Source organism: Venturia canescens, chromosome 2 (assembly GCF_019457755.1).
Source record: "Venturia canescens isolate UGA chromosome 2, ASM1945775v1, whole genome shotgun sequence".
Taxonomy (NCBI): Eukaryota; Metazoa; Arthropoda; class Insecta; order Hymenoptera; family Ichneumonidae; genus Venturia; species Venturia canescens.
The window spans coordinates 2,909,075-2,935,193 of record NC_057422.1 but is presented as its reverse complement, the minus strand read 5'-3'; the positions used below and the strand labels follow the sequence as shown (position 1 = coordinate 2,935,193).

General features: G+C 40.5%; 3 protein-coding genes across 3 annotated transcripts; 2 read left to right on the top strand and 1 right to left on the bottom strand.

Annotated features, from left to right (window-relative positions):
* Window positions 1–90: 90 nt before the first annotated feature.
* On the top strand, window positions 91–2,603 carry LOC122406087 (uncharacterized). The gene is made up of 2 exons (XM_043411309.1): window positions 91–733; window positions 1,080–2,603. Exons 1-2 carry the CDS (start codon window positions 181–183, stop codon window positions 2,198–2,200), a joined length of 1,674 nt encoding a protein of 557 aa, XP_043267244.1. The 5' UTR covers window positions 91–180; the 3' UTR covers window positions 2,201–2,603.
* On the bottom strand, window positions 2,483–14,178 carry LOC122406089 (sialin). Its single transcript, XM_043411310.1, has 10 exons — window positions 14,014–14,178; window positions 11,599–11,737; window positions 6,987–7,186; window positions 5,816–5,946; window positions 5,353–5,458; window positions 4,939–5,244; window positions 4,656–4,802; window positions 4,431–4,563; window positions 4,075–4,316; window positions 2,483–3,907 (listed from the first exon to the last, which is right to left on the bottom strand). Exons 2-10 carry the CDS (start codon window positions 11,621–11,623, stop codon window positions 3,683–3,685), a joined length of 1,515 nt encoding a protein of 504 aa, XP_043267245.1. The 5' UTR covers window positions 11,624–11,737; window positions 14,014–14,178; the 3' UTR covers window positions 2,483–3,682.
* Window positions 14,179–17,650: 3,472 nt separating this feature from the next.
* LOC122406368 (uncharacterized) lies at window positions 17,651–18,557 on the top strand. The gene is made up of 2 exons (XM_043411772.1): window positions 17,651–17,774; window positions 17,850–18,557. The coding sequence occupies exons 1-2, from the start codon at window positions 17,727–17,729 to the stop codon at window positions 18,204–18,206; spliced, it is 405 nt and encodes a 134-aa protein (XP_043267707.1). The 5' UTR covers window positions 17,651–17,726; the 3' UTR covers window positions 18,207–18,557.
* The last annotated feature ends 7,562 nt before the right edge of the window (window positions 18,558–26,119 follow it).

Genomic DNA, 26,119 nt, shown 5'->3' with positions numbered 1-26,119 from the left:
GTTTCAACCTTCTCGACTCGAGTCGAAAGTTTCACACCGCAAAATCATCGAATGCATAAAAAATTGATGATTTTTCGAGGACTCTTCAGTTGCAATGAAGCCTGAAAAGCCACTGCAAATGTTTCAAGATTTCGTGCACCCAAAAAATTCGTTCGTTGGCGACTGTCCTAGCAAGTGAAAATGAAGGAACAAAAGCGAGCTGCCAACCTCGATTCGTTTTTGTTTCTATTTGTTTTTCGTAACCAACAAAACAAATCTCGACAATTCCTCCTCGTCCGGAGCGACGATCCAGACCTGTTGTGTTCGCGGACAGAAAAATATTCAGTTTGCAAAAAAAAAAAACCATATACAGTAAGGAAAATGTCGAAAACTGCACATTTGGAGGAGGAAGATTCGTCATGGGCTCAGACCTTCTTCACTGTCACGCCCCAAGACGATGGATTTCTTCGTGAAATCGAGGATACCGCGGTCGTCTCGGGGAAAGCTGACGAACCGTTAAACTTAGATACCTGGAATATCGTACTTCGACGATCCCTTCTGAACACGACGAAAAACTTGATCGATCCTAAGGAATTGGAAAAACCGGAGCGGATCGCTACCGAAACTCAAACTTATTTGCAAGGCGTCCCGAGAGTCGATTTACCTCTCGCTTATCGAGACGAAGCGACGCAAACGCTCTTCATGGGAAAAGATGAAAAGTGCCCCACCGAAAAAGTCTTTGACGACATAATCAGTGAGTTTTCAAATTTACTTACAAAAATCAACTTCTGGAAACCACAATTTCTCTGTTGATTCCTAATTGTTCGTTATTCATGTTGAATTTTTAATCGAGCGACGATTTGCCATTATTTTAATGAAAAATTAATCGACTCTACTTTCCTCAATCCTGTAAAAATTCTGTCACTAAAAAATTGCAAAATTAGCCACTTTTCATGTGGAATTAATGATTTTTTTTTCGGACCTTGAAATCTTGCAATTACTTTTCGGATGGAATAGAATTTCGATAAAAAGTAAAAGTTATTCTCACGTTGGAAAATCTTTGAATGGAATGCCTTTGATGAGTCGTTGCAAATTTTCAGCTGTCATGAACGAAAAGCCACTGCCCGAATGGAGGAAAAGTCAGTACGTCCAAACGACGATTACGTTCGCGAATGAAACGTCGTTGGCCGATGTGATAAGCGATTTGGAGAAGCTCGGATCCGAGGAGGATCCGGAGGAATCTGAGCCGATTCCATCGGCTGCAATCGAGTCCTTGGACGCGTTGAATTTCGTGGTCGACCGTGCTGTTTGGATGTCCGAAGCAGTGCCAATTCCGAAGGCCGAAACGAAGGAGGCAGAGGTCGAGACGATGATAAAGTTTAATCACGCGCTGCAAAGATTGACGACTGATCAAGAAGTGCAAACGGAATTGAGTTGCGACCCGAAATTAACCAATTTGATGTTAGTTCCTGATATCCGAGTTGACGTTAGCGAGCTTCAAAGTATTTATAGAAAAACCGTTGCGTCAGATTTGACAAAAAATGACAGGGCGATCGAGGCGATTGATTTTCGTCAAAAATCCATCGAATCAGACGAAACGGACACTGATATCGCCGCAAAAGATTCGGGTCGAGAAATTTTCCAGTCAAATTTAAAAAAAGACAATACTAATATCAGGAGGAAAGATTTCGGTGGAGAAAGCTCCGAGAAAATTGTGGTAGTTGGGACGAAAATGGGCGAACAAATGGCCGAGTCAAGTTCGCAAACGGATTTGATAGAAAGAAGTTCATGGAGAGTTCCCGTTTCCAGCGGGTTATCAGATCCCCGCCGTAATCACAGGTCCTTCACACATGAAAACGAAAGAACGAAGAGCATTTTATTAGCGGATGCTAATTCCTACGTTTCGAGAAACCCTAACGAAGCGGCACGAGATCCGAATTTAAGGCCTGCATGTTCATCCCGCGAATCTATCCGCTCAAGAAGAAGCATAAGAAGCAGTAGTGAAAACGAAGCAATAGATTCATCCCTGTTAAGCCCGAGAACGAGTCGGCAAATCCCTGTGAAATGTGAACAAAATTTACCAGCTCATGACGAGCGAGCTTTGAGACTGTTGAGAGACACTTTTTGCACGAGGAATGGCCCGGAAGATCGATTGCCGAAACGAGATGTTTGCAGATGCATAAAAATTCGAGAATTATCGCCTCCGAGTGAAATCTTATGAAAACAAAGTATTGAATTTTTTGCTCATTTCTTCTTCCTCGTTGTTGACGAGAAAAAAAATATTTTCACCGTTTCCATTTTACAGTTACGTTTTCTTAACATATATCACGTATTTCTTTATAATTCAATAAATGTGCATGGAATATAATAACAAAAGATTGCCACGTGGTCACTCAAATCTTACTACAGAAGTCGTGGTAAAAAAATTGTAATTTGCGCAAAACTATTGCAAAATCTACTCAACTTGAATTGTTTACAAAAGATGAAATGACTTGAGAGAATGTTCATCAGCGGAATATTCTTTTTATTGTCAGAATAACTCTCGAGTCGATGTACGCACAGATACATTTGTTTCCACAATTCATATTCGTCGTCACAATAAAAAGTTGTACGTAGTGCGATAACGTATGCGTGATTCATAGAAGAAAAAATATCATTTTTATTTAATTTGTTAGAAAAATTATGGGCTTTCTGCTCTACTCAAGTAAATGCAAAAGTAGCAAGAGTTCTTCCCTCTTGTCGTACATCAGTACAGATTATCAAGCAGTTTTCTCTTCGGAGAAAGTAGCAGAATGTAAAATAGCTCGAAAAATATGACAAATCCAAGGAAATTGGTTTGTTTTTTTTTTCCCCACGAACAAATTCTTCGCTCATGTTTTCTCGTTTTTGTTTGCTTATTCTTTGTTATTCTGTAGGATAAACTGATGCATGAAAATAAATCTATTTGTCGTTTTTGGTGTGCGTTCTTGTTGTTGTTTGTGAGACTGAATTACTTAATAATAAATACTTAAAGTTATAGAGTAAAATTTATAACTAATGATGAGAAAACCTTTTTATCATTGGCATCGTTCCAAACGGAAACATAGTTTTCAGGGACGTTATCCCAACAAGGTTCTCGAGAGTATGACACGATGAACAGAGTTGCACATTCTGTTTTGACGATTTATTCGGTTTGAAGGATGATTTTTGCAGGTGTATTGCTGTATCTCTTCAACCCCTTAACTTTGTAGTATCCCCTTCACGAGGTTCCATTCGAAAAAGACTTCAAACTCAAAGGGTTGAAAATAATGTGAACGAGGTGATGAGAGCATGATTTACGATGAAATTTTGGCAAAAAAATATCTGTTTGGCATTGCAGTTTGTCTCGGAGCCTGCGCTACGAAATTGCGGAATGGAAAAGATCCTTGCAAAGACTCTTCAGCCCTAAAGACGCACGAATCTTTTCTCTTCTTCGCGAAACACCGAATACGACATTGATTTATATTTTTGTACTCAATTATAATTATCCAGCCTCTTTTTTGTTCTAATAATCGGCTGTTTTCGCGAGAGCATAAACATCTCGCTGAATCTAACGATCGATTCATTGAATCGATTCAAACCACAGGGGTTTCAGGAATCTTTTGTAGAAACTATTAATTGACGACTTGTAAATTCTAGCAAGTCTCGTATATATTTTTCTTGTTTTAAATTGCTATCTAAAGGCTTAAAGTCGCTCGTTTTCTTCGGCTTCGTCCTCGGTAGCAGACTCCTTCCTCGATACGTCGTTCATCTGCTTCTCCTCTTCAGATATGTTGGCTACTTTTTGAGCTTGACTGTAGTCGTTCCACGGTTGGATATCCGCAGAACCGAACAGCCAAAACAATACCGTTGCAGAGAAAAACACTGCTGCCGAAATCCAAAACATAATGCGCCATTCCTCAACACCATTCTGTAAGAGACAAAGAAACATTTAATTCATTCCACCAAATTGTTTCATTCCAATTCGGCACGTTCGACATAATCATTTTAAAAAATATCTCCGATTAAAATATTCGTTTACCAACTTTTTGAGTCGAAGGAAAACTATTGGTAAGAATGGTTTCAAAAATGTTTTACCCTTTCGTTGGTCAGTACGCCGATAATCGGCGGTATGATGAAGCCAGGAAAACTGCCGAAAGTATTCATTATTCCGTAAAGGGATCCGGCATAATTTGGCGCCAGATCCTGATGATTTTGTAAACTGGTCTGACACGCAGCACCGTTCAGAGCTAACGCTAAGATGAGCATTATTATGGCGACCGTTGAATCGCAGCCGACGTAAGTCATGATTATCAGAGCAGCTCCTGGTCCGACATGGGCTGCAAAATGAATTGTTGTTTGAGTGACCGAAGTTTCAACGAATATCATGATTTTTTTTCCATTCTTCACCCACATTTGATTCTCGTCAACGAATTATATTGAAATAAACTTACAGAAAATCATGAATATCTTTCTTATCCACCGAACCGTGAGTATTTCATTTCTCCTCACGTAATCACCGGCAGCAGCGAACAAAACACCGGCTCCAAGACGCGCGATGTAAGGTAAGCCCGTGAGGAATCCACCCTGCAAAAAAATCACGATTGAAATATCGCGATGCGTCGTGTTGTTGGATACTCGACACGATTTTCTTGCACACAGATTATATATTAGCATACCGATTTCATATTGAACCCTAGCACTTCCAGCGTGTATTTTGGGCCATTAGTCGCGATAAAGTAGATTCCCCACATATTGGCGAAGTGAGCCCAAAGAAGGACGAGGAATGGGGGCGAAGTAGCCATTGCCAAAAACGGCAGTTTTTGCTGTAAACAATGTTGCAATGATCTTCAATATATTTTATCGTAATTTCGAATCTTCAAATTGCGCACTCGGTATTCTCTTTATATTCGACAAAAACTATGACTTATCCTCTTTTTTATTTAGTATCAATATTCCAACCTTTTGTTTGGACACAGTTGTGCCAATTTTTTCTTTGATGTACGCCTTTTCCTGGTCGGTTATCGTCGGATGCACATCGGGTGTATCGTAGGCGAGGAAGAACCACAAGGCATAAAAAACGAGCATTAACCCACTGGTGACATAATAAGCGGCTTGCCATCCGTAACTACTGATAACCCAACCGCAGAGTGTGAGTGTGACGAAAGTGCCAAAAGGTCCGCCTTGCATGGTCCAAACGAACATGCCCTTTTCGCTGGGCGGCACCCATCTCGCGATCATCGCGTGTAACGCTGGATAAACGGCACCCTGAGAAAGAAAAATGCGAGCTTTAGAATAGTTTTTGTGAGTGCTTTTTAGAAACTTGGGAATATCGGAGCGAGTGTGGCCCGTGGGGATAGCGTTGGGTAAACTTACCCCGAAGAAACCCATAACGAAACGAAGCGCGAATACAAAGGCATAGTGCACTCCCGAAGCCCATGGCATCAGAAGATTCAACAGTGCAGGAATTAGCGTTGCAAATCTAAATACGATCGAGAAATACATTTTGTTAGTTCTATGATCTCGTGTGGGAATTTAAGGCTACGTGATCGGGTGTGCGACGATTCTACTAGAAAATTTATTCGCTAATCAATTTGGATGTTCAGAATTGATGATCAATTCATAGTATTTGACAAAAAGATTGTGCGGAACACGTTCAATCTGTGAATATTCCACGGTCAATTTTTCTTCCCAAACGAGCATCGGATACCAATTAGTTTTTTTATTTTCACCAAAATATACAGAATTGAGAATAAGACTGGAAAAGCCTCATTTCCATAAATATTTGAAGAGTTGTAATATTTAATTTTTTCTCATTTTCAGTTCCATCAGTACTCACGCGACTACTTTCGCACCACCATATTTTTCAGCCAGCATTCCAGCGGGCATACTCGCTGGTAAAACTCCATAGAAATATCCCGCTAATAGAGCTCCTACGATGTGCTGATTCCACTCGTAACGTTCTCCGTACTGGAATTAAAGAAATCTTCAATTAGCCAAGGTTCTTGAATCACGTTCATTTGGTATTGGAGGAATAAAAATTTTAGCGTTTTTTTAATCCCTTCAAATTATGGATCATTGATAAACGAATTTTGAATGTCTTTTGAGGGCTGTAAAATTATTCCTCGTTCGATTCAGCATTTTATAGCAAAATATGTTAACCGCAGAGCCAAAAAAGCTTTTCCTGAAAATTCATCGTGTCGAGACATTACATAATGAGCAATGGAAAAAAAAACGAATTCAGCGAAATAATAAAAAAGACACTGAACGGTAATGCACGAAAGCCTTGGACCACATGACAGTGGGCGCGAGTCGAATTCCAATTGACGTGGAATGTTGCGCATACATATACCAAGCTTCGTGACTTGTTCAATATGTTTTTTATTTTATTTTCAGCGAGACTACACAGCATCGAGTGATCGACTTGCTCATGCCTTCCTGGCTAAACATAGGCACGATTATTTTCTTTCAATGCTTTTTATTCGATCTTTGATCCAATAAATCTATTCACGCCTACACATTCGGTGGCGAATTATCGTTTCGATACAACGCTGAACGTATGCTCCCAAAATTGTTTACGATTCCAAAATATGTGCAGTTTTTTTTTATTTATTTCTTTGACATATTTTACGATCGAAATTCAAATGGCGATTTTTAAAAGAGTGAATAGAGAATGGGGTAAAATTGCAAAGACATTTTTATCAATTTCAGTAGAAAAAAACTTTTCGAGTTCGTTCATTTTTTGAGCATTTTCTGCCGAATTTCGAACTCCAAATTCCGATGAATTTGACTAGGGGAATCGGACAAAATTGTAAGAAAATTTCTACCAATTTTGATATTTAAAACAAAATTGTAGGAAGATAAAAAAAAGTCTTTCGTCGCCTTCGAACGATTCGAGTCCCAATAAATAATTATATTTATAAACCCGGAAAGTCCTGAAGTTGAAAAACATGGTGCGTCGCAAAAAGCAGTTTTCGTCGCTGCTACTCGTTGAAAAACGGCGTACTCACGTCCGGCAAAATTCTGGTCCCGTTGATGGTTGAGTTGTGAGAATGTTCGTGATGCACACAAGCGTCGGATTCCTTGCTTTTGCCACCCGGAGCGCTGACCATCGCAACAATTGTTATCGACAAATTTGTTCGTATGACGTAGGAGAACATGCAGGCCAAAAACATGAGGGCTCCGAGGATACCTCGACGAGGTATCCTCTCTGAAACAAAAAAAAACGATTTTTAAGCTGACGAATCAAAAAAAATCACTTCACGCACAGTTTCTAAAAAAAATTGTATTCGGCCTCAATTTCGCGCAGTACGAATTATCTCTATGGACTGTACCCCGCAAATATTGACGCGGAGCATAAGTCGTTCGAAAAATACTGAATCTGTGCTGGCCAAACATTGCGACAGTCCACGAGCGGTTTTCGAGCAACGAAAGTCAAAATATTTCGATCTTTCGTCGTCCCGAAAAAATCAAAGTATGCACAAAATTTTATAGATTTTTCGTCAACGAAGAGCACTCGAAGCTTCTTTCACGAGTGACGAAATTTTCAGCATATAAAAGAGGAATTTTGAAACGATATCGAAACACGAATAAGGACGAATATCGAGGCGTTTTACGACCGAGTATCGTTGTGTAGGTGATTACTGTTTGACTCGATGGCCCATGTCACGAATCGCATTCCGTTCGTGAGAATTTAACTGCGGACAATTGGAACGGGCATATCTTCAATTGATCTAAATAGGGGCGTGCGTAGAATGGCTCGATTTAAGTGAATAAATAAAAATAGCCGGGCGTGGGGCGACTGAATAGCACTGTGAATGAACGCTGCAAGGGATTAAATCTGACTACGGAATATCGGTGGCAGGATTGAAAATTTTGTCGAGCGTTGGCAGAGAAGAATGGAGAGGATGTTTGCTCGCGGTGAATCGATGTCTTTGGGAGCCGAATTCTTTCCTGTGACGTACGCTGTAGAGATAAGACGAAGATAAACTTTCGTTGTTAAAAAATGGGAATAAATCTCTTTTCGTGTGCAACGACGTTGGATCTGTCAGAATGAAAAAAAAAAAAAAAAAAAAATGAAATAAAACGATTTTCGAGTGAATCGACGTGGAAATTTCCCCTCATTCGGCATTCACTTCAATCTCTTTTCACAAATTAGTTAACATTTTCTGTTTCCTAATGGGCTTTTCGACTCTTCAAGGCGAAACGTCGTGATATTTATGGCTACAATTAGTGAAAAATGTCTCGTACCGCTCTCACATCAATAACGAAATCCTTCGCTAATGCGACACCGAGCGATTGTGTTAAACGAATGCTAATTCGATACCAAATCGTTTTTTTCCAGATAGATAAAGTCGCAAAGCGCGAGCAAACATTACGCTTTTCTTCCATTTTTAACCGAACGCGTTATGCAAAGGAGTCGCCTGCTCGCATCGGAGAATATCATTTATCATTATTTTATCGTTGCATTCTCTCGAGTGTACTCGAGATACGAGCTGACAGCGGGAAAGGAAGCTTCGATGCGTTGATAATCTGCTAATCTTTAAACGGATTTGAATAATCGGATGATGAGAGGAGAACTTGATTCCTTCGAAGCAGTTTCACGATCGTTTCCATCGGAGGTCGTACTCGCAGATTTGATTGGAATCTGCCCAACGATCGATCTGCCGAGGAAAATCGTTTTTATGCACAGCGGCTGCTACTGCTTTATCGATCTTTTCGTCGCGACCAAAGTTGCGCGGAATACTCCAAGAGATGGCGAATATTACCGGGCCGACCGGGAACCGCCGGCGCGTGGCAACCGGAAAAATAATGATGAAACGACCGGAAACGGGTCACGGGTCTTTTTTCACCGCGAACCTTGATCGATCCATTTACATAAGTGCCACCTATTTGTTTACGCCGAACTAGCGAATAATAAAATGTTTCGCATGTGGGAAAAAACGTGACGATCTCGTCCTGCTGTCCCCATTTATCGCGTTTTTTCTATTTTTAGCCTAAGCGCCTTCGCTTTTATGGTTTTGCCGGGACAACGTGTTCGCATGGGTCTGGAGAATTGTTTTCTTCCAAAATGTGAATTTGACTGGTTGCAAAAAATGATGAAATTTCGAAAATTCTTCCCGAACAAAAATATCGTCGATTTTTATTCTTTTGGCTTCAGTTCAGAAATTTTTTCATCGAAAATATCGATAGAACTCTGGTAATTCGAATTCGCTGTTAGAAGAAGAAGTAAAAGTCTTTCGCCGTTTAACGATCATTAACTTTTGACTCGAGTAATGTAAATAAATCGATCCGGGCGATAACGTCAGTGATTTCAAATCTGGCAACGCCGCGCGAAGTTCTGTGAGCTCATAAACCCCCTTTTAATGCTTCATGAATGAATCTTCTGAAATTTTCGTCTGCTTCGTCTGGAAATTTGGTTGACCTCAAAATCCAAATTCGAGAGCCTCCTTTTTCGAGATAAAATCGAAGCTTTTTTGGATTATCGTGGCATTATTTTGATGGCGGAGATAAAGAATAAAATCTCTTGCACGGAGGAGCGAAAAAAAAATCTTAAGATTCATATTTTTTTACGAAATCTGTCAACCCTTATCCGTCGTATAAAATGAGCAAAACTTGAAACGAACACTCGAAATGAAGATACGAAATTGTGAGCTCGTACCAACGTTTCCAGCGTGTTTCCAATGGCAAAAAATATTTTTTATTGGAGTAGGTGCGTTGTCCGTTCGAGTGCGTTTCAAGGTGTTCAAGTAATTATTCTTTTATCACAAATTTCTCGTGAGACGAGCGACAGGTTCTGGCTCATTAGACCGTGCACTTTTGGAACTGTTCGAGGGAATTCGATATTTTATTTAATTCTCGTATAAGCGGATTTATCAGGATATTTTTCCAACAGCGAATTTCCATTTGATAAAAGATCATCGACGCATCAACTGCATCGCTCTGGAGAAAACGAGAGGAATTTTGTTGTGCAACGGATGAGGAAGAAAATCTGTTTTGATTGAAGAAAAAGTCATTTTTGGCCTCTCCGAATTAACTTTGAAAAAATCCCCTTCAAGATAAATGCATTTCAATACGAATCGGAGAATCTTAAATTTCATGAAAATCCTGAGGTCTTTAAATAAAATGAAGATTTTTGGCTAGGAGAATGAAAACATTTTGAAGAGATAAAATGTCAGATTCGAAGCGTGCATGCGAACCGCGATACATTATTGCACAAGAGATTGTCGTCGCGACGGAATATTAAATCACGTGTAACGAGGTCCAATGTCAACTCAAAGTGCAATGTTCGAGCGGGAGGAAAAGACATTGTTTTTCGTCGAAAATCGATCGTTGGAACGATGCTATTTTTTGTGTGAAAATGTTTATCGTTCGAATGACATTTCCGCCCCGGAGAGGTCGACCGACCGAAAAAATGGTCAAAACTTCAGTTCCGTCCACGCTGGCCCTCGATGCGTTTGGCGTGAGAAATATTTTTGCAAAAGCACGGGGGATATTTTAGCTCGAGACGTTACGCAATCTCGTTGTGTGTTCTAAAACATGGACAAGACTGCACAAACACAGCGGCACCAATTACGCACACGAGAAACACCGGAATAGAGAAAAAACGAGAGGCAAAACTAACCGAAGCCAACTGTTTGACGTGTGTCTCTGGATGAAGGTAATAATCCCCGGTAAAGCACGGATAAATGTACACAAATGTACGTGTGCATTTGGAAGAGTGTTTGAAACCGTGTCAGAGGCGTATTCAACCGGTAAAAAATGAAATCGTTTGTCATAAGTTACAAACTCGCGAATAATTATAATTTCATTCATTTTATGTAAATTATGACACTGCTGTACACGTGTTTCTCGGTCACACGTGCCGATAAGACAAAAAAATCGCTTGTGAAAAATAAGCTTCGTGAAAACACGTACTCGCGTTGGTTAATAAAAAAACACTTTAAAAACACTCGCAAAGACATTGAAAATGGGCTGTTACAAATTGAAGGACCGTTCGTCACTGATCAGGAATCGCTGAAAATGTCAATTTTCTTTTCTTCCACTGCTTCAAAAATGTTTAACGACGTACAAATTTTATTTCGTTTAGAAAAACTCGTTGCGGATGAGAAATTGGAATTTTTTAAACAGAAGATTCTTCGAATCTGTTGAATTGCTCTCATCTTTTCCTGCGGGAATTATTTTTCACAAAAAAAAATACAGCACGCGTCGGAACGTCGAAAGGAGAATGACGTTATTATTGTTATTCCTTGCGCAGGCTTCCACTGTTGGGCTTTTCTTTAAACCGGTTTTCTTTTCACATCAATAACATTCCATTGATCGACGTTGAAGATTTGAGCTACAGGTAGCTACGATCGCACGTGCAGCATCGAAAAAGCCGATCCCCTTCGAGGGTGTCGGAAAAAAGATCATTTTCTTAACCTCGACCAATCTCTAGTCCGATTTCGATGTCGATAGAAAAGAATTTCAATCACAAATATATTCTCGATTGCTTTGAACGAGATGCAACGATCATTTTTTAAATTTATGGAAAACAAATTTAAAAAAAACACTCGATGAATCTGCACAAAGAAAAAGCTATTTTCCAATCGTACAGACGAAGAAAAACTCTTTCGAACTTACCGTTTAACTCCCTCAGTGACACCATTGATATTTTTTCCCTCGAATTTTCGGCGTTATTCCTTCCACTGAAATTGAATAATTAACCTCGATGTTTTGTCCAGTTGCTTCTTTATATTATTATTTTTCTTGTGCACCACACCTAACGGAGATATTCATAAATGAGAGGTTATGTAAAACACGTTATTATTGTTCCAGTGTTTGGTTTTCGAACGAGAGAAAGGGGATGGTAAAAATTGTTCGGGCGTCCGAGCGCGACGCCGAGTCAGAACTGAAGCGCCAATGCCGCCAATGCTTCGAGGTCAGTTAACGCTTCGAGGGGGGAATCTTTGTGGATGGTGTCGTGCGTCGAAACACGCGAGTTCCCGAGCGAGAGCGATCGAGCTAGCAAAGAAGAGAAAGAGAGAGAGCGAGCGATGAGGAAAAATAGAAAAAGGCCAAATAAAGAGAGAAATGAGGGGACAGAGAAAGAGAGGAAAAGAAGGAGGGAGAAAGAATAAAAAACTGCGAGAAGTTGATTCGACATACGAGACCCTCAACTGTGGGTTTCCGAATGTTAAAAGATTATTCTCACATTTGCGTGAAATTCTCCTGCTTGTGATTTTCGAGCTCGTTTCTTACTCAGACATGTCTTTTTCACGTGGCCGGCGTGGGCGTGTTCCTCCCTCTTTTCTGTGCGTGACGTGCGCGCTGCTTCTTTTACCGGTGATGTATTTTCGCAGTGGAATTTCAAAACAACATCGGGAAAACTATCGAATGTTCGATTTTTTAAAGGAAACATCGGTTTTACTGAACAGAGAAAAATTTCTTTTCGAGACTCGTCGATTATTCCTCATTGCATGACCGTTGGCTTCAAGATCCGATCGGACTCAGAGTTTCGCGTTTTCCCGCCAAATCCTCGGCATTTTGCATCACCCAATTGCACCACGAGTCGACATGTGTCGCAACCGTACAGCTGATCCGTACAAAAGCCCTTTTTATTCCCCAAGACAGGATCGTCGAAATGTTTGTTCGACGGGTTTTGCAATGTTTCCCGGATCTTGCGAAACGCAGTTTGGGACGAGTATTGATCCGTCAATAAGGAGCACATATTTTCGCGAAGGTATATCGACAAGGTCGAACAAGGTCGTCCAACCCCATGAAAGCGTGCGTTTTATTTCCACCCGAGAGAATTCGCGTCACTCATTATTTCGCTTAATATATTTTTTCACTTACCCTTATCGTTACCGGGAGATAAAAATTTCCGTTAAAACGATAACATTATACGAAGGCACGGAGATAACGGAATGTTACTTGAAATACGAAAAATTCGATCGACCAACGTAACCGATGCGAATTCAGCCCAAATACAACTACGCAAACAAAAAAAAGTTGGAGTGATAAGCATTTAGTGTCGTTCGATTTTTCAACGTGTATATTAAGTAGGCTATCCAATTCGTTCCTAATTATTCATAAAAATGAGGTGTTTCGTTATTAAAGAGATCAAAGTCCTCTTACAAGACACCGACGAATAGATTCAACAGTTCGATGAATGTTTCAAACTTTTCCGCTTCTCCTCAATGCCGCGAATACTTTCGAGCTTCAAATTGGTGATGGAAAAAAAAAATTGACAATTTCATTACAAACTTTTGGGAAAAGAAGCGAAGAATTCACCAGCGACCTACGAAACTCGCGAACGATTCGGAGCTCTCCTTTGAGTATTTGTACGTCAAGGCAGATGAAATCGATTTAATAATTGCAATAGTATCGAATGAAATAAACTGCGTTACGTGCACAACATAGATACACTGCTCGCAACGACGAACGAAGGCCATTCGAAGGCCTCGGAAGCATCTTCTATCTTCTTTGTAAGCAAAACACACAGTACCTGCATGTAAAGTGACATGCACGTGGAAACACGAGTACGTGAATATCACACTGATAATCATGTAATTAGGTGTCTACATTTTCGAGCTCGAATTGCAAATTGTATGCCACTCATTTCACATCCCGAGAAATCGGATAGTTTATCCAACAACGGTTTAAAAAAATGGGGACAATGAGATTATGGAGATTAAAGAAGTGTGGTGATCCGACATTCTTGTGAAAATGAAAGAATTGACATTTTTTTTATTTAGTTGAATTAAAGTTCACACCATTGAAATCACTTTACACTCTCGCATTAAGGTTAACAGAAAAATCGGGCTCCTGCGACACAACAATAAGAGTCAAGTGAAATTTGAAATTCAAAGGACTCAAAATCATTTTTTGGACGTTCGACACGTGGTGCGATGTAAAAGGGGTGCCCTAACCCTAAAAGCGGAGTGGCGTCGTTTCCAAAACAATTTTTTCCAGGGTCCCTTGCTCTCGTTCGCTCTTTCGACGAAGCGAAAAATTGATCGGGGTTGTTTGGAAATAAATATCGGAGCACAAGTTTACCGGCGAAATTCTGTGTAGACTCGACTAAACGAAAAACACAACTTGTTGAATATTCGATAGAATTAAAAATACAGCGCGAGAAAAGCGTCACTGTGCATCGACTCGGCGTGCGAATGAGTCTTCGACGGACTATGGACTCCGGGACGCGCCAAACAACAAAACACCCCAGTCAAGCACATTCGACTCCGGACTCCGGGATTTACTCTTTATATATACACGAGTATTTTCTTTCTATGTATGTACACGGCCAGATATCTCTGCCTCGGAGCGTGTATTAGAAAAAAGCGAGAAATCCGGGGGAGCCGAGGTATTTTTATGCGGAAACGCGTGGATTGCGTCGTGTCCCGGCGTTACCGATTGTAGATAATGCACTTTACAAATATACATAACAATATTCTGTAAAGTTTATTTCTTCTATTCAGCATGAAATGATCGAGTTTCCTTATCTTCGAGTGCAACGAATCACCGTAAACCGTCAAAATAACCGTGAAATGAACACGAAGGAACACATATACTCTTGAAAAATCGTCACATCGTTTTTCTTCCTACAAAAGTCCGAGACATAAAAACTTTTATTAAAAGGTGGAGCAGAATTTTTTCCGAGTCGATTATGCTTCTCTGCATAATCGCAAATAATTCCAATTTCTTGAATTTTTACGCTTTGTTGTTTTTAAGCCACGTACTCGTGAGCCTCGTGAGCGAGAAAATCTTACTTGCGGCATCTACCGGGAGTTTGCAAAACTATCGGCTGCTCACATGATAAGTAACTCGTCGGTATGTCCAACAGTTGATAAATTTCTGATTTTCACTATGTGCAGTCATTTACAGCGCGGTTTTACTATAATTGGGTATTATTCATCGATTCTCGATTCACTCGGTAAATCTAGCGTTTCCTTGCAATTTATTCAGCTCGCAAGACCCAGAAAACCTCAATAAATCGAGACGAGAACGCTGCCACGTTCTTCGAACAATTTTTTAAAATTTATTTACTGTAAAAAAATTCTTCAATGAAATTTTGTAATATTTTTTTCTGTTAAACCGTTTTTGAGTTTTTATGAAGCCGAAGCATCCGTAGAACTGCGATATTTTGAAATTTTCAGAAAAAATGCTGTCGTCGATGCTCAACTTTTTGGAGTTTACAGACAATTGACAGTTTAGCGAATTAAGGAGTTTCGGTACAGGCAATACAATGTTGCCATGCTAAACCATGCTAAAAACATAAAAAATTTCAAAAAGTTTAGAATTTTATAAAATTTGGTGAACATATTCTTTAGTGCCAAATTTGGCAATACAAATTTTTTAAGATTTTTCTTCTACACAGTTATCGAGTAATTGATCACTAAAGTTCACGTGTATAAGCATAGCGTTTTCATATATATAGGTATACATTCCGGGCATAAGAAATCTGCTTTAATGCGTAATTACTCGATAACTAAGTAGAAGAAAATTTTGAAAAAAATTGTGTTTTTGCACTTGATGTTGAATAACATTATCACCAAGTTTGATCAATTTCTTAATATTTAGACTTTGGTGGATCGCGACGATAGTACAATGTTGCCATGCTAAACCATGTTAAAAATATGAAGAATTATAAGAATTTCATAAATTTGGTAAATGTATTCTTTAACCCTTACTAGTCACACCTCAAGATTCTGGCGTAATAGTCACACGGGGTCCAAAGTACCCCACTCACTTTGGGGGACGATAAATAATTGAAAAACTGTAAAAAAAAATAAAATAAAAATACTGCAATGTATTTTGAACCTTTAAAAAACGACCAGAACGATTTTATTCTATTCGTGTTATTTTTAATATTAAAAAAAATGTCAAAGCAAAGAATGCAGGAAAAATGGCTTTTTTCACAAAAATTGATGTAGAAATCGCAATTTTCCATTAAAAAAAAAAAAAAAATCAACTCGTTCTATAAACCTGAGAAATCACGCTTTCAGGTGATTTCAGGCTTTTAGTTAAATTTAAATGGGCCCTTTCAAATAATAACGATGAGGCTCTCTTCTCAAAGGTTCGAACTATCGACCGAGGACACTACAAGTCCCATTTTCTCGAAATTTCTATTTGGTATCGTCGGTCGAAAAACAACGGCTGGGGTACAATATACCCCGTGTGACTATTAAGGGTTAAAAATATACTAAGTGAGTCACAGACGCGCGTGGAGCGCGTCTCACTCACTCTTCTTACACAGAGTAACTTTTTATTTATCTTTACCAGGATTCATTTACATTTAATAATTCAATTCATTAATAACTATTAAATTAAACAATCATTCAACAAAATTCGAAGAATTTTCGTGAAATCGAGTCGAGCGAAACGATATCGACGAAATGTCAAAGATGACTTGAATTCCAAGCTGTCATTTTGACGGGACGAATGAACGTTGTTTTTTCCCAATGAATTTAGCCCCATAATGGTCGTGTTTCAAGAACCAACCGGAATCGCGGAAAAGCGATGACAATCAACAGCTAATTCACGCGTCACAACCTTACTTTATGAAAAGGGCAAAGGGATAAGACTATATAAATTTTTTTAGATTTTTCTACCACACAGCTCTCGAGTAATTCAACACTAAAGTTCACGTGTATAAGCATAGAGTTTACACATATACAGTTATAAATCTCGTGCTTGAGGATTTCGATTTAACGCTCAATTATTCGATAACCATGTGGTAAAAAAATTGGAAAAAATTGGATTTGTATACTTGATGCCAAAGAATGTAATCACGAAATTTCATCAAATTGTGATTATTTTTATTTCGTGATCCACCCTCCTTAATTGCTTCTGCTCAGAGCTCGACGGGGCAACTCCGACGTTTGGCTAAGCGGTCACCCATCTTAGAACCGTGTCTCTGAAGCTTCCAAGTAAACACGACCGCGTCGAAGTGAGATTATTGTTTCCCCACGAGAAAATGTAATCTAGAACAGAAAAATTATCGCATCGGAACCAGGAGAGATAATGCCTGATAAAAGCGAGAAGAAAACCGATCAGTCGAGTGGAAGATAAACTTGTTGGCCGGCTTGAAACGCTACATGATTATTCGAGGGCTGCGGGCTCACTTTTCCAAGTGCCCTATTTTTGCACCAGCTCACTCAAAGCTCTAATAAGTTTTAAAAAACTCCATGCACATTTTTATTGAAACCTCTCTAAATGGTGAATTCGTTGTTTTCGAAGCCACCAATTTCGCAACATTTTTCTTCCAATCGAGAGTTTGAAAATACGATTCGAAAAAAGCTTCGATCCATTTCAGTCTAATCAAAATTTCAGTTACCCAATTTTGAGCATTTTTTTTGTATTTCAACGGAGCAATAAAAATAAATCAAAGTTGACTGGATGCTGAAAAACTTCGGACCAATGTGAGAACCGGAGAAGAGCGGCTGTCGCAAAAAGTACGCGAGAGCTGCGCTAGTTAGAACGCGGTCGTTGAGGCGTGGGAAAAATGGAGAGTGAATTCTAGTCCCATCCGATAAGATACTCGCATACGAATTTGCCTGCTTAAAAGTGGTTTTACTGTAAAATAAGACGAAATATTATGCTTCCGCACGCACGGGATCTCTTGGTTTGCCAGCGTTGACGATCGGAGCCGAGTATAAAACCGGGAGACTCTCGAGTCCGTTGTTGTCGGTCAACAAATGTGAGTAAAAACTTAGTCGCGCGTGATCCGAAGTTCCGGCAGTTCAAGCTGAGACGAAATTTCCACAAAAATGAAGATTATTTTGCTGCTTCTTATCCCCGCTTCAGTATTGGGCCAAGTAAGTTCTCCAGGATTTTCTTCCGATTCGATGACGCAAAAAGATTCGTAATCCCCCGTAAAAATCACTCTGCAGATCAATGGGCCATCCGACGATACGCCGACCGAGCCAATAAGTGGACGAGTGAATTTGGACCAACTGGACAAATGGCGCAACGTTTGGAAAGCTCTGTGCGATCGGTGGTGCCCCCCATTGACCTACATGACCTTTCCCCATCTTTTGAGACTCTTTTGTACCGCCAAGTGTAGCTCACGAGCACCAGTAACGAATCTTGGCGACCCCTCAGGCATCTCACCCAACGACATTGCGTCACTGCTGAACGGATTGCGTCCGAACCCTTCGGAAAAACCAGATTCGGGAGGAACTGTAGGGAACCAGACATCGACGAGCCAATCACCTCCGAAACTGGATTCTACCACAGTGAAACTGTGAAACCATTCAGCGATCGACCCGCCGGGTGCAGAAGTTTGGATTAATAAACACGAAGCTTCGAGAACACACTGCAATATCCAAAGATTTCTAGTTCTCGCCTGGCTAGTAGTAAAGTATACTTCGGAACAGCCAACATTTTCCATTCGAGTGATCACAGGAATGGTGGAGTAGAATTTAAATAAAAAGTGACCGGTTGGCTGACTCGATTGGCGATTGGGAATTAACCCGCAGACACGAAAATTTCAAGTGTCCAGAACTTTAAAATCTCTTTCTTCAATTTGCCCATTTTTCTATAATAAAACTTGATTTTTCAATTTTTTCAATGATCGTAATCGATTACTAAGGAATTGTTGCCCCTAAAAAGTCTCGTTGTAAGATTAATTCCATACATTCGTGGATGAAATAAAAACGTTTTGAAAAGTCCAAGTGCAGATTCGCACCAGCTAGGAGTGTGGGAGCAAATTTTTTTTACCACTGTAATTTTCTTCCCGAGTGTAAGCGTGGGTGTGATTTATATTCGCAAAGCGAAAAAAAAAGTTTGAGAATGATCGATAAATAATAAATGGTCGTTGGTTCGTTCCGAGTTGTTTTCATTGACGCGGGGACCCTCGAGGAAAGTGGTGCGAGGATCGTCGAGTGTCGAAATCTCTCACGAGATCATTTTATTGATAAATTAGCATACGAAATTCATAATCCAGATGGTTAATATCGATCCGAAAATAATGAGCAGGCACATCTGGGGCCCGCGGTCGATTCGCAGCGTCGGCACACCGCGGTCCCCGGGGCTATCACGTTTCACGAATTTTTCGGCGGGTCCAGTGCGAATCGAGGTTTGGATATGCCTTTCGCCGCTGTGTTACGCACTCCCGTTTATTTCGGAGTCTCCGCAGCGACAAGTGCTTTTATCGGTGCTCGTGTGGCGCGGAGGCTTTTACCGAAAACTTCGTTTCGTTGGAAGCCTCGTTAACCCGGCTCGCCTGCTCGCGAGGTGGATGAAGCATAATTCTCGTCCGAGAAAGTAAGCGATCGGCTTTCTGGACTCAAAGTTGCGTAATTTCGAGCCGGTACTCACCAGTGACGTATTCAACGAATAAAAAACAAAACGAATGAATAAAAATGACTCCGGACAAGGGTACGCACTTATGTAACGAGTATCGGTATTGCTTAGCAACAACTTTCATATGTCGATCGACGTCGGGCCTCTGTCTCATTCGCTTTCGGAGTCTCATTGTCACAGGAGATGCTTAGAAAACTCTCGCTTCGATCCCCTTCGTCGCTGCTCTTCATTGTTTGAAATCGATCCCACGATGATTCTCTTCCCTCTCCATTTTTATGCTCGAGCCCTTCGATCAATTTCCTTCGCTGATCCGTGTCATTGAAGGTAATCGATTTTATTTACAATGGAATTGCATCACGACAGAAATTATCGTCTCGGCGAAGGCTCCGAACGTGCCGGATGCCTGATATTTTCGGTATTTTTTTTATAGTTTTCGATATGAACGAAGGGAGAGAATGGAGGAGTGAAAAGGTCCGGATTTCGTGAGGTTTTTCAATGGCCTCTGCGTCAAGGGGCTCAAAATGCGATCACAAAAGGTGGCAGTCGAGTTGAAACGACAAAAATTCGATCGGAGGCGATACATCGATAAAAATGTTGGTCGATCAGGAGAACGCATGGACCGGATATTGTAATGAATGACCGTTTTAAAATAATTGCACGTCGTACCTGTGCATTTACAATGAAGCTCGAGAGCGAGTTTAAGGACTCTGAGAGCAACTCCGTGTCTTGATTTTATGACGGTGTATACTTTAACAGATTTGTTGCCGATAATTCGTAACTGCAGCGTTCCTTAATGAGAAGCGGCGATAAAAATCCTTGGAGAAATATCGCACTTTAGCGAAATGGGATCAAGCCGCAAAAAATGGCAATTGAATATCCAGCGGGCAAAAAATATTGGCCGAAAATCAATCTGCTCCGGACGAAGGTTAATGAATCGCGTTTGCCGAGCGTTTTAGTGCTAAATCAAAATGATCGTTCGACCTTCGCATCGCGCTTTTGTCAAATTTGGACGTTCCATTTACCTCCGGGTTGATCGATCACGCGTCGGCGTGCGAGCGCAATTTCACGTTCACGCAGAAATCGTTGAAATAATTGACAACTCGATTGAGCTCGATCTCGATGAAAAGATCGCCGGTTTCGAGCCGCGAGGCCGGTTTTGTTCGCCGATTTCCTAGAGAAACGACCTGCACCCAAAAAGCGATTGTTTCCGGCAGCAGAACGAATGCGAATTCGCGTAGCCCGAGCTCGAAGTCGAAGCCGAGCGCATCGCTCGTTCCAGGTGCACGAGGAAGTGTCCACGCCGATTCGGTTGACCTCGCGACACCGAACGTCGCTCCGATGAAGCATTCACGTTGAAGAGCGGAAAAAAGAATGTATTCGTACGAAGGGAGAACAAAAGTTCTTCCAACTCGTCCGAGTTGACGGAGAAAGTATCGCCGCCTCCACAATCTCTTTGCTGCCGGATAAAAAATGGTCCCTCAAGGCACGCTCTCCGTCGCTTTGGCCCGAGTGGAAAGGATAATTGCGGAGGCTGCGAAAACGAAACGCAGAAAAAATCGAAAGTTTCCAAAAAGCTGTTACTTGCCTGGAAAATGAACGCGAGCGATAATCGCTCCAGGGGTTTTCGTTCTTCAGGATTTCTCAATTAAGGAGAAACATCAGCTTCGCGTAATGTTTTTATCCAAGTTTTGTAAGCCCTGTTTGCTTTGTTCACAGGGAATTAAACCCCAAAAATACGCCATTTTTGGGTGAAATTTATGTGAAATATTAAAAAATGGCAGAATGAAACGACCTTCGATTTTGCGCACATGTTCTTTAGAGTTCAAAATGTGGAATAGTATTTTTTTTCTAATCTGTCAACATTTTTTTATTTGTTTTTGAGTATGGAAAGATGGGGCTTGTGGAGTTATTTCCTATGCGTGGGTGTTAAGGTAAATCATGTCCGAAGGATCGTATTTTTTATGGGTGTCCGCAAATTCGATCGATTTTTACTCCTTAATTAAAGATATAATCACTCTAAATTAATGTCAGAGTTATTAATTCGAAATTGTAAATACATTTTTTCAATTTATTTCTTGGCGAATGAAATTACAAGCCATTAATTAAGGAGGGTGGATCACGAAATCGAAATAATCAGAATTTGATAAAATTTTGTGATAACATTCTTTGGCATCAAGTATACAAATGTTATTTCGAAGTTCTTAATATTTTTAACACGGTTTAGCATGGTAACATTGTATCGTCGCGATCCACCCTCCTTAATCGGGGACCCATCACACTCACTGAACCCTAAATTTCATTCGTCCCGTAAAGGGTAAACCCAAAGGGAAATGGCTCAAGAAAAAAGTATTAATAAAAAGACAGAAGGCTGTGACAGGAATGGACCGAGCCAAGAAGAAACAAAATGCCGAAATAAGCAAATTTGAGGTTATACGAGTGGTCATTACCGATTTCGTTCAATCTTTAACGAAATACATCTTTATTCCTAGTAAGACAATCGTCTCAAATTTTTTCCCAAACTTTCATAACATACTTCATTATTATTGTGTACTTTTTTATAAACTTCGTAAGAAGCGTTCATTCGTTATATGGAAAGATAAACGATTTTTCACGCACAGTTCCTGTATCCCTGTCTATTTTTCTTCATATCTTAAACATGTTTATCTAAATAACCAATAAGACTTTAAAATTTGATATGCGTGTCAGCCTACTATTCATTTAAACTCTGTGTAAATTTCAAGACTCTCTTAAGAAAATCGTTTTGTGCATGAACTACCTTAAATATTCGAAGTTTAGAAATTATTTACTAAAAAATGACTGAAAGAAATGCATTAAAACTTGGAGAGGCTATAGAAGAAAATATACTCAAAAATGTATATTCTAACGTTTCATTAAGCCATCACCATTTTTTTCAAGCTGACGTTCCTCCTTAAGCCTCGCAATCCTTCCGAAATAAATGATAAGAATATTCCATTGTAGCGCTGGCATTTCGTCACTAAGAATACCTTCGACAAGGCCGTCCCGGATTAATATTTCACCGCGAGAAGATATACACAGCTCGAGTTCTAATTCTCACCGCGGGACTGCGTTCACCGAATGCGTTTAAAAATGCGATCATCACTGCGCTCGCACCGATTGCATATTCGCGTACACGTAACCGCGAGCGAGTGTTCTATCCACACGTATCATTACCTCAGCATATTTCATGTTATTCCTCTTTCTCTTGTAACATCGAAGGTGCCTAAAGAAAATCGCATTAGACAAGCCTCGTATTTCCGCGGGAAAATAGCACGTTGAATTGAGGAAACGATAAACAATTTCGAAGCAAACTTTCTCATCGAAATGTATGGAATTTTCATTTTTTTCGAGAAATTTTTCCTCGGCTTGAGCGTCGTCCGTGTTTCCAGTTCAAACGCGAGATTTTCACGGGATTCAAAATCCTCAGCCATGCACTGAAAAATGAGCCGATCGCATGAATATTCTTTGAAAATCAAGCGACTTTGGAACGCAAAGTCCGGAAAAAAGTGGAGCGAGAACAGTGCGAAAGTATTTTTCCACAAAGCTTGAGCAACGATTCAGTGAAATTTGTGGAAACTTGTGCGCGCTTCGTCCTTGAGATTTCGCTTAAGGCACAACGGCGTTTATTACGGGGAGATAGCGCGATTAAACGCAACTCGTGACTATTCAAGTCTATCTAAATCTCCGGAGCAGAGCAGCGGAGGCGAGCTTCGTGCGGGGAAAGGAGCCGCAAGGGTTCGCTAATTTCTTTCCAGTGCCCGTAAATCTACCGGACATTTTTATCGAGCCATTGCACCGCGCGATCGTCATCAGAGAAATTACGTGATCGAGTGCAAACTCGAATAAAACGGGGTCAACCGCTTCCATGTGTGTCTAATCGACGCGAGCGCGCCAATAACATCGAGTATCGGAGGAATTTTCATCGGGATATTTCCAGCGGGTAAAACCGATGCGAAAATTTCTTTCTGCCGTCACATTCGTCGACGAACGTCGCAGCGGATACTAACGGGAAATCGCAATCGCGCGATCCGTGAAAACGAAACAAAATGAATACGCGCGAGAAAAAAATCGATCCCCCTCGAGCGCGAAGCTGCGGCTGCGGCCGCTTCACTCGTTCCAACTTTTTTGACGATAATCGTCAATGAAACGTCGAAAACTAATTCGAACGCAATCGCATAAAAATGCACAACGCATTCGAGTCTCTCCGTGCTCTCAGCTGAGAAGCTGCCACTGCAAAAAGTTCTCCGCGTCGTTACTTTGCCCTGAAATTGAGAGCGATCGCTCTCTCGTCGCTTGCTCGTGTGCGTACGCGAGTTGATCTGTGCACGGTGACTAGAGAGACGAGAGGCTCTGCACAGATGCGGAGATTGAGCGAACGAGAGCGCGGAGGGAACGCGAGACGATACGGCCGGATCATGTGATGCTACTGCCTTATACTTTTACTTTGAAACTTTATAACTACAGTTAGACCGTCTTATTCCCAGGCGAAGAAAGAAAAAGGAGAACCTCGTGACTCGCGCTCTCGTACTTCCCGGGACGTAGACCCGCGACGCGGTCTCGGGATCGAGAGCTCTGCACGCGCGAATCCTCGAAGCTTCCTTTTCTCTTCGCTCACACATGCAGCATCCGTCAAAAGTACTCTGTCACGTATTTTTCTTTATAGCCAAACCAATCTTATCTCGGTAACTGAATCGTTGTGGGCAGAAAATATTATATTAGATTTCTTTGGGTTTTCGTTCCTTCGTTACGAAACTCGCGATCGAATGATTGCTGCGAGTCCGTTCAACGTCTGATTGTTTAATTGACATTCGTCGATTTCACATTTCGAAAGGAATTTTTTTCATTGTTCGAATGACTCCCGTCGTTCGCTGATCGTTCCAACGATTTTTGCCATTTCCTGATGGAGTGGCTGTCGCCAATGTCAGATTGTTGGACTTTTCTCATTCTCTGAATGTTGAAGTTATTTTTTGAGTGTTTCCTGACAGGTGAGTTGACTTCGGTGAATCAGAAAATGATCAGTGGCCCCACGATGCTCGAACGCTTCGTCAATTTCGATTCGTTCGGATCCGTGAACGAAAGTCATGAATTCCAGTTCAAGTGATCCGTGAATTGATGTATCGATCGCTTCTTTTGGAAGAGTTTACGCTCGATAAAATGACTGATGAATGGATAAAGTGGCTTTTGCAACGAGTCCATCGCGCGGCTGGTTCTCCTCGTGTTTTCGTGCCGCTGTAGCACAGAATAATTCAAAACGTGAGGTTCCATCGAGAAGTTTCCAATGGCAAAGAGATCGGTGACGCAATGATAATGCACCAGCGCGATCAATGGAAATCTTTACCGGATTCTTGGGACACATATTTTCCTCTTGCTCTCTCTCCCGAGCGGTGGATCCAACTTATGCCTTTCTCGTATCAAATGAGACGCTCGTGAAATTTACTGCACCGGCTCGGGAACGAAGGTTCTTTCGAATTGTACCGAACGATCCGCGCGATCGAGCACGAGACGCCTCGTTATTCTTGTAATACCATCATTTCTCGCTCTCCTACGTGCATCGATTAATTACCCTTTTTGCCCTCCGTACAGCACACTCTCATCTGCAATCTTCTTTTATGGGGGAAAAAGTATAAATTTGATAGAACATTTTCGTAACATCGTTGCCCAATTTATTTTCAACTCGCCATCCATTCTCTCACGCTTTATCGGTTTATTAACTCGAATTCGTTGACGCACTCTTTTAAGGAAGTTGAGGCCGTACCGTTATTTTTTTACCCAAAAGTTGCGACCTGTACCTTTCAAAAGTTAGGCCAGTTTACGGTGTGGCAATGTTGCATACACTTTAAAGAAGAATTGGGAAAAAGAGACGGAAAACTGGCAAAAGCTCGGTCGAAAACACGGACAGTGACGATCTTAGCCTCAAAAAACTGCACGGGAAACAGATTATTATTAATATAATCTCAGCAAATATCTTAATAAATCTGAAAAAATTGACATTATTCGGCAAGCCTTGCTCATGTTGCCCAAAAAATTTCATATTTTTAGCATCATTTTTAACAGAGATATCACTGAATGTGTCTTGACGTCCATAAGGTTACATGTTATTTGGCCCAAATTATTATTGATTTTTCTCAGCAACGACGCTCCTAAACTGTCTGAAAATTTAACTGATCTTTTTGTACACTTCGCTTTATAAGATGCAATCGGTTTAAAAGCGATGACATCATTTTCATTCTAATGCCGTCAACTTCCTTAAGACCTTATAAACACTTGCAGTGGCCAAAAAAAACGTGATTTTTGGCAAGAAGATAAATGTTTATTGAAAAACTGTGAACGAGATTCATTGGTACATATGTTCGTGTACTTGTACAAATATAAATTTATACCACTTATTTATTATAATAATAGCTTGGGCCAGGACGAAGGATTTGTAAAAATTTTGATTTGAAAAAAATGGCGACAGTTTTAACAAAAAATTCATTTTTTGAGGTGCTAAATTTTCGGTTTTTATGTTAGAATTTTTTTTTAAATCGAAATTTTTACAAATCCTTCGTCCAGGCCCCAGCTATTGTTATAATAAATAAGCGGTATACATTCCGTATGGTTATGATTAAGAGTTTTCGTGTCCACCGCAAAGGTATTTTTCAAAAAAGACGATTCTGAGAGAATCGCGTTTAATGCTCCGATCTTTATGACATTTTGTGGGAATATTTTTCAGACATTGTACTTGAAGAATATCTAATAAAAAATGTTCGATTAACACATGAGCCCTTACGAAAGCTTCATGCCTCGTCGTACAAATAAAATTCTGTTTTCCTCAAGTACGAAAAAAAGGTGAAAAAAG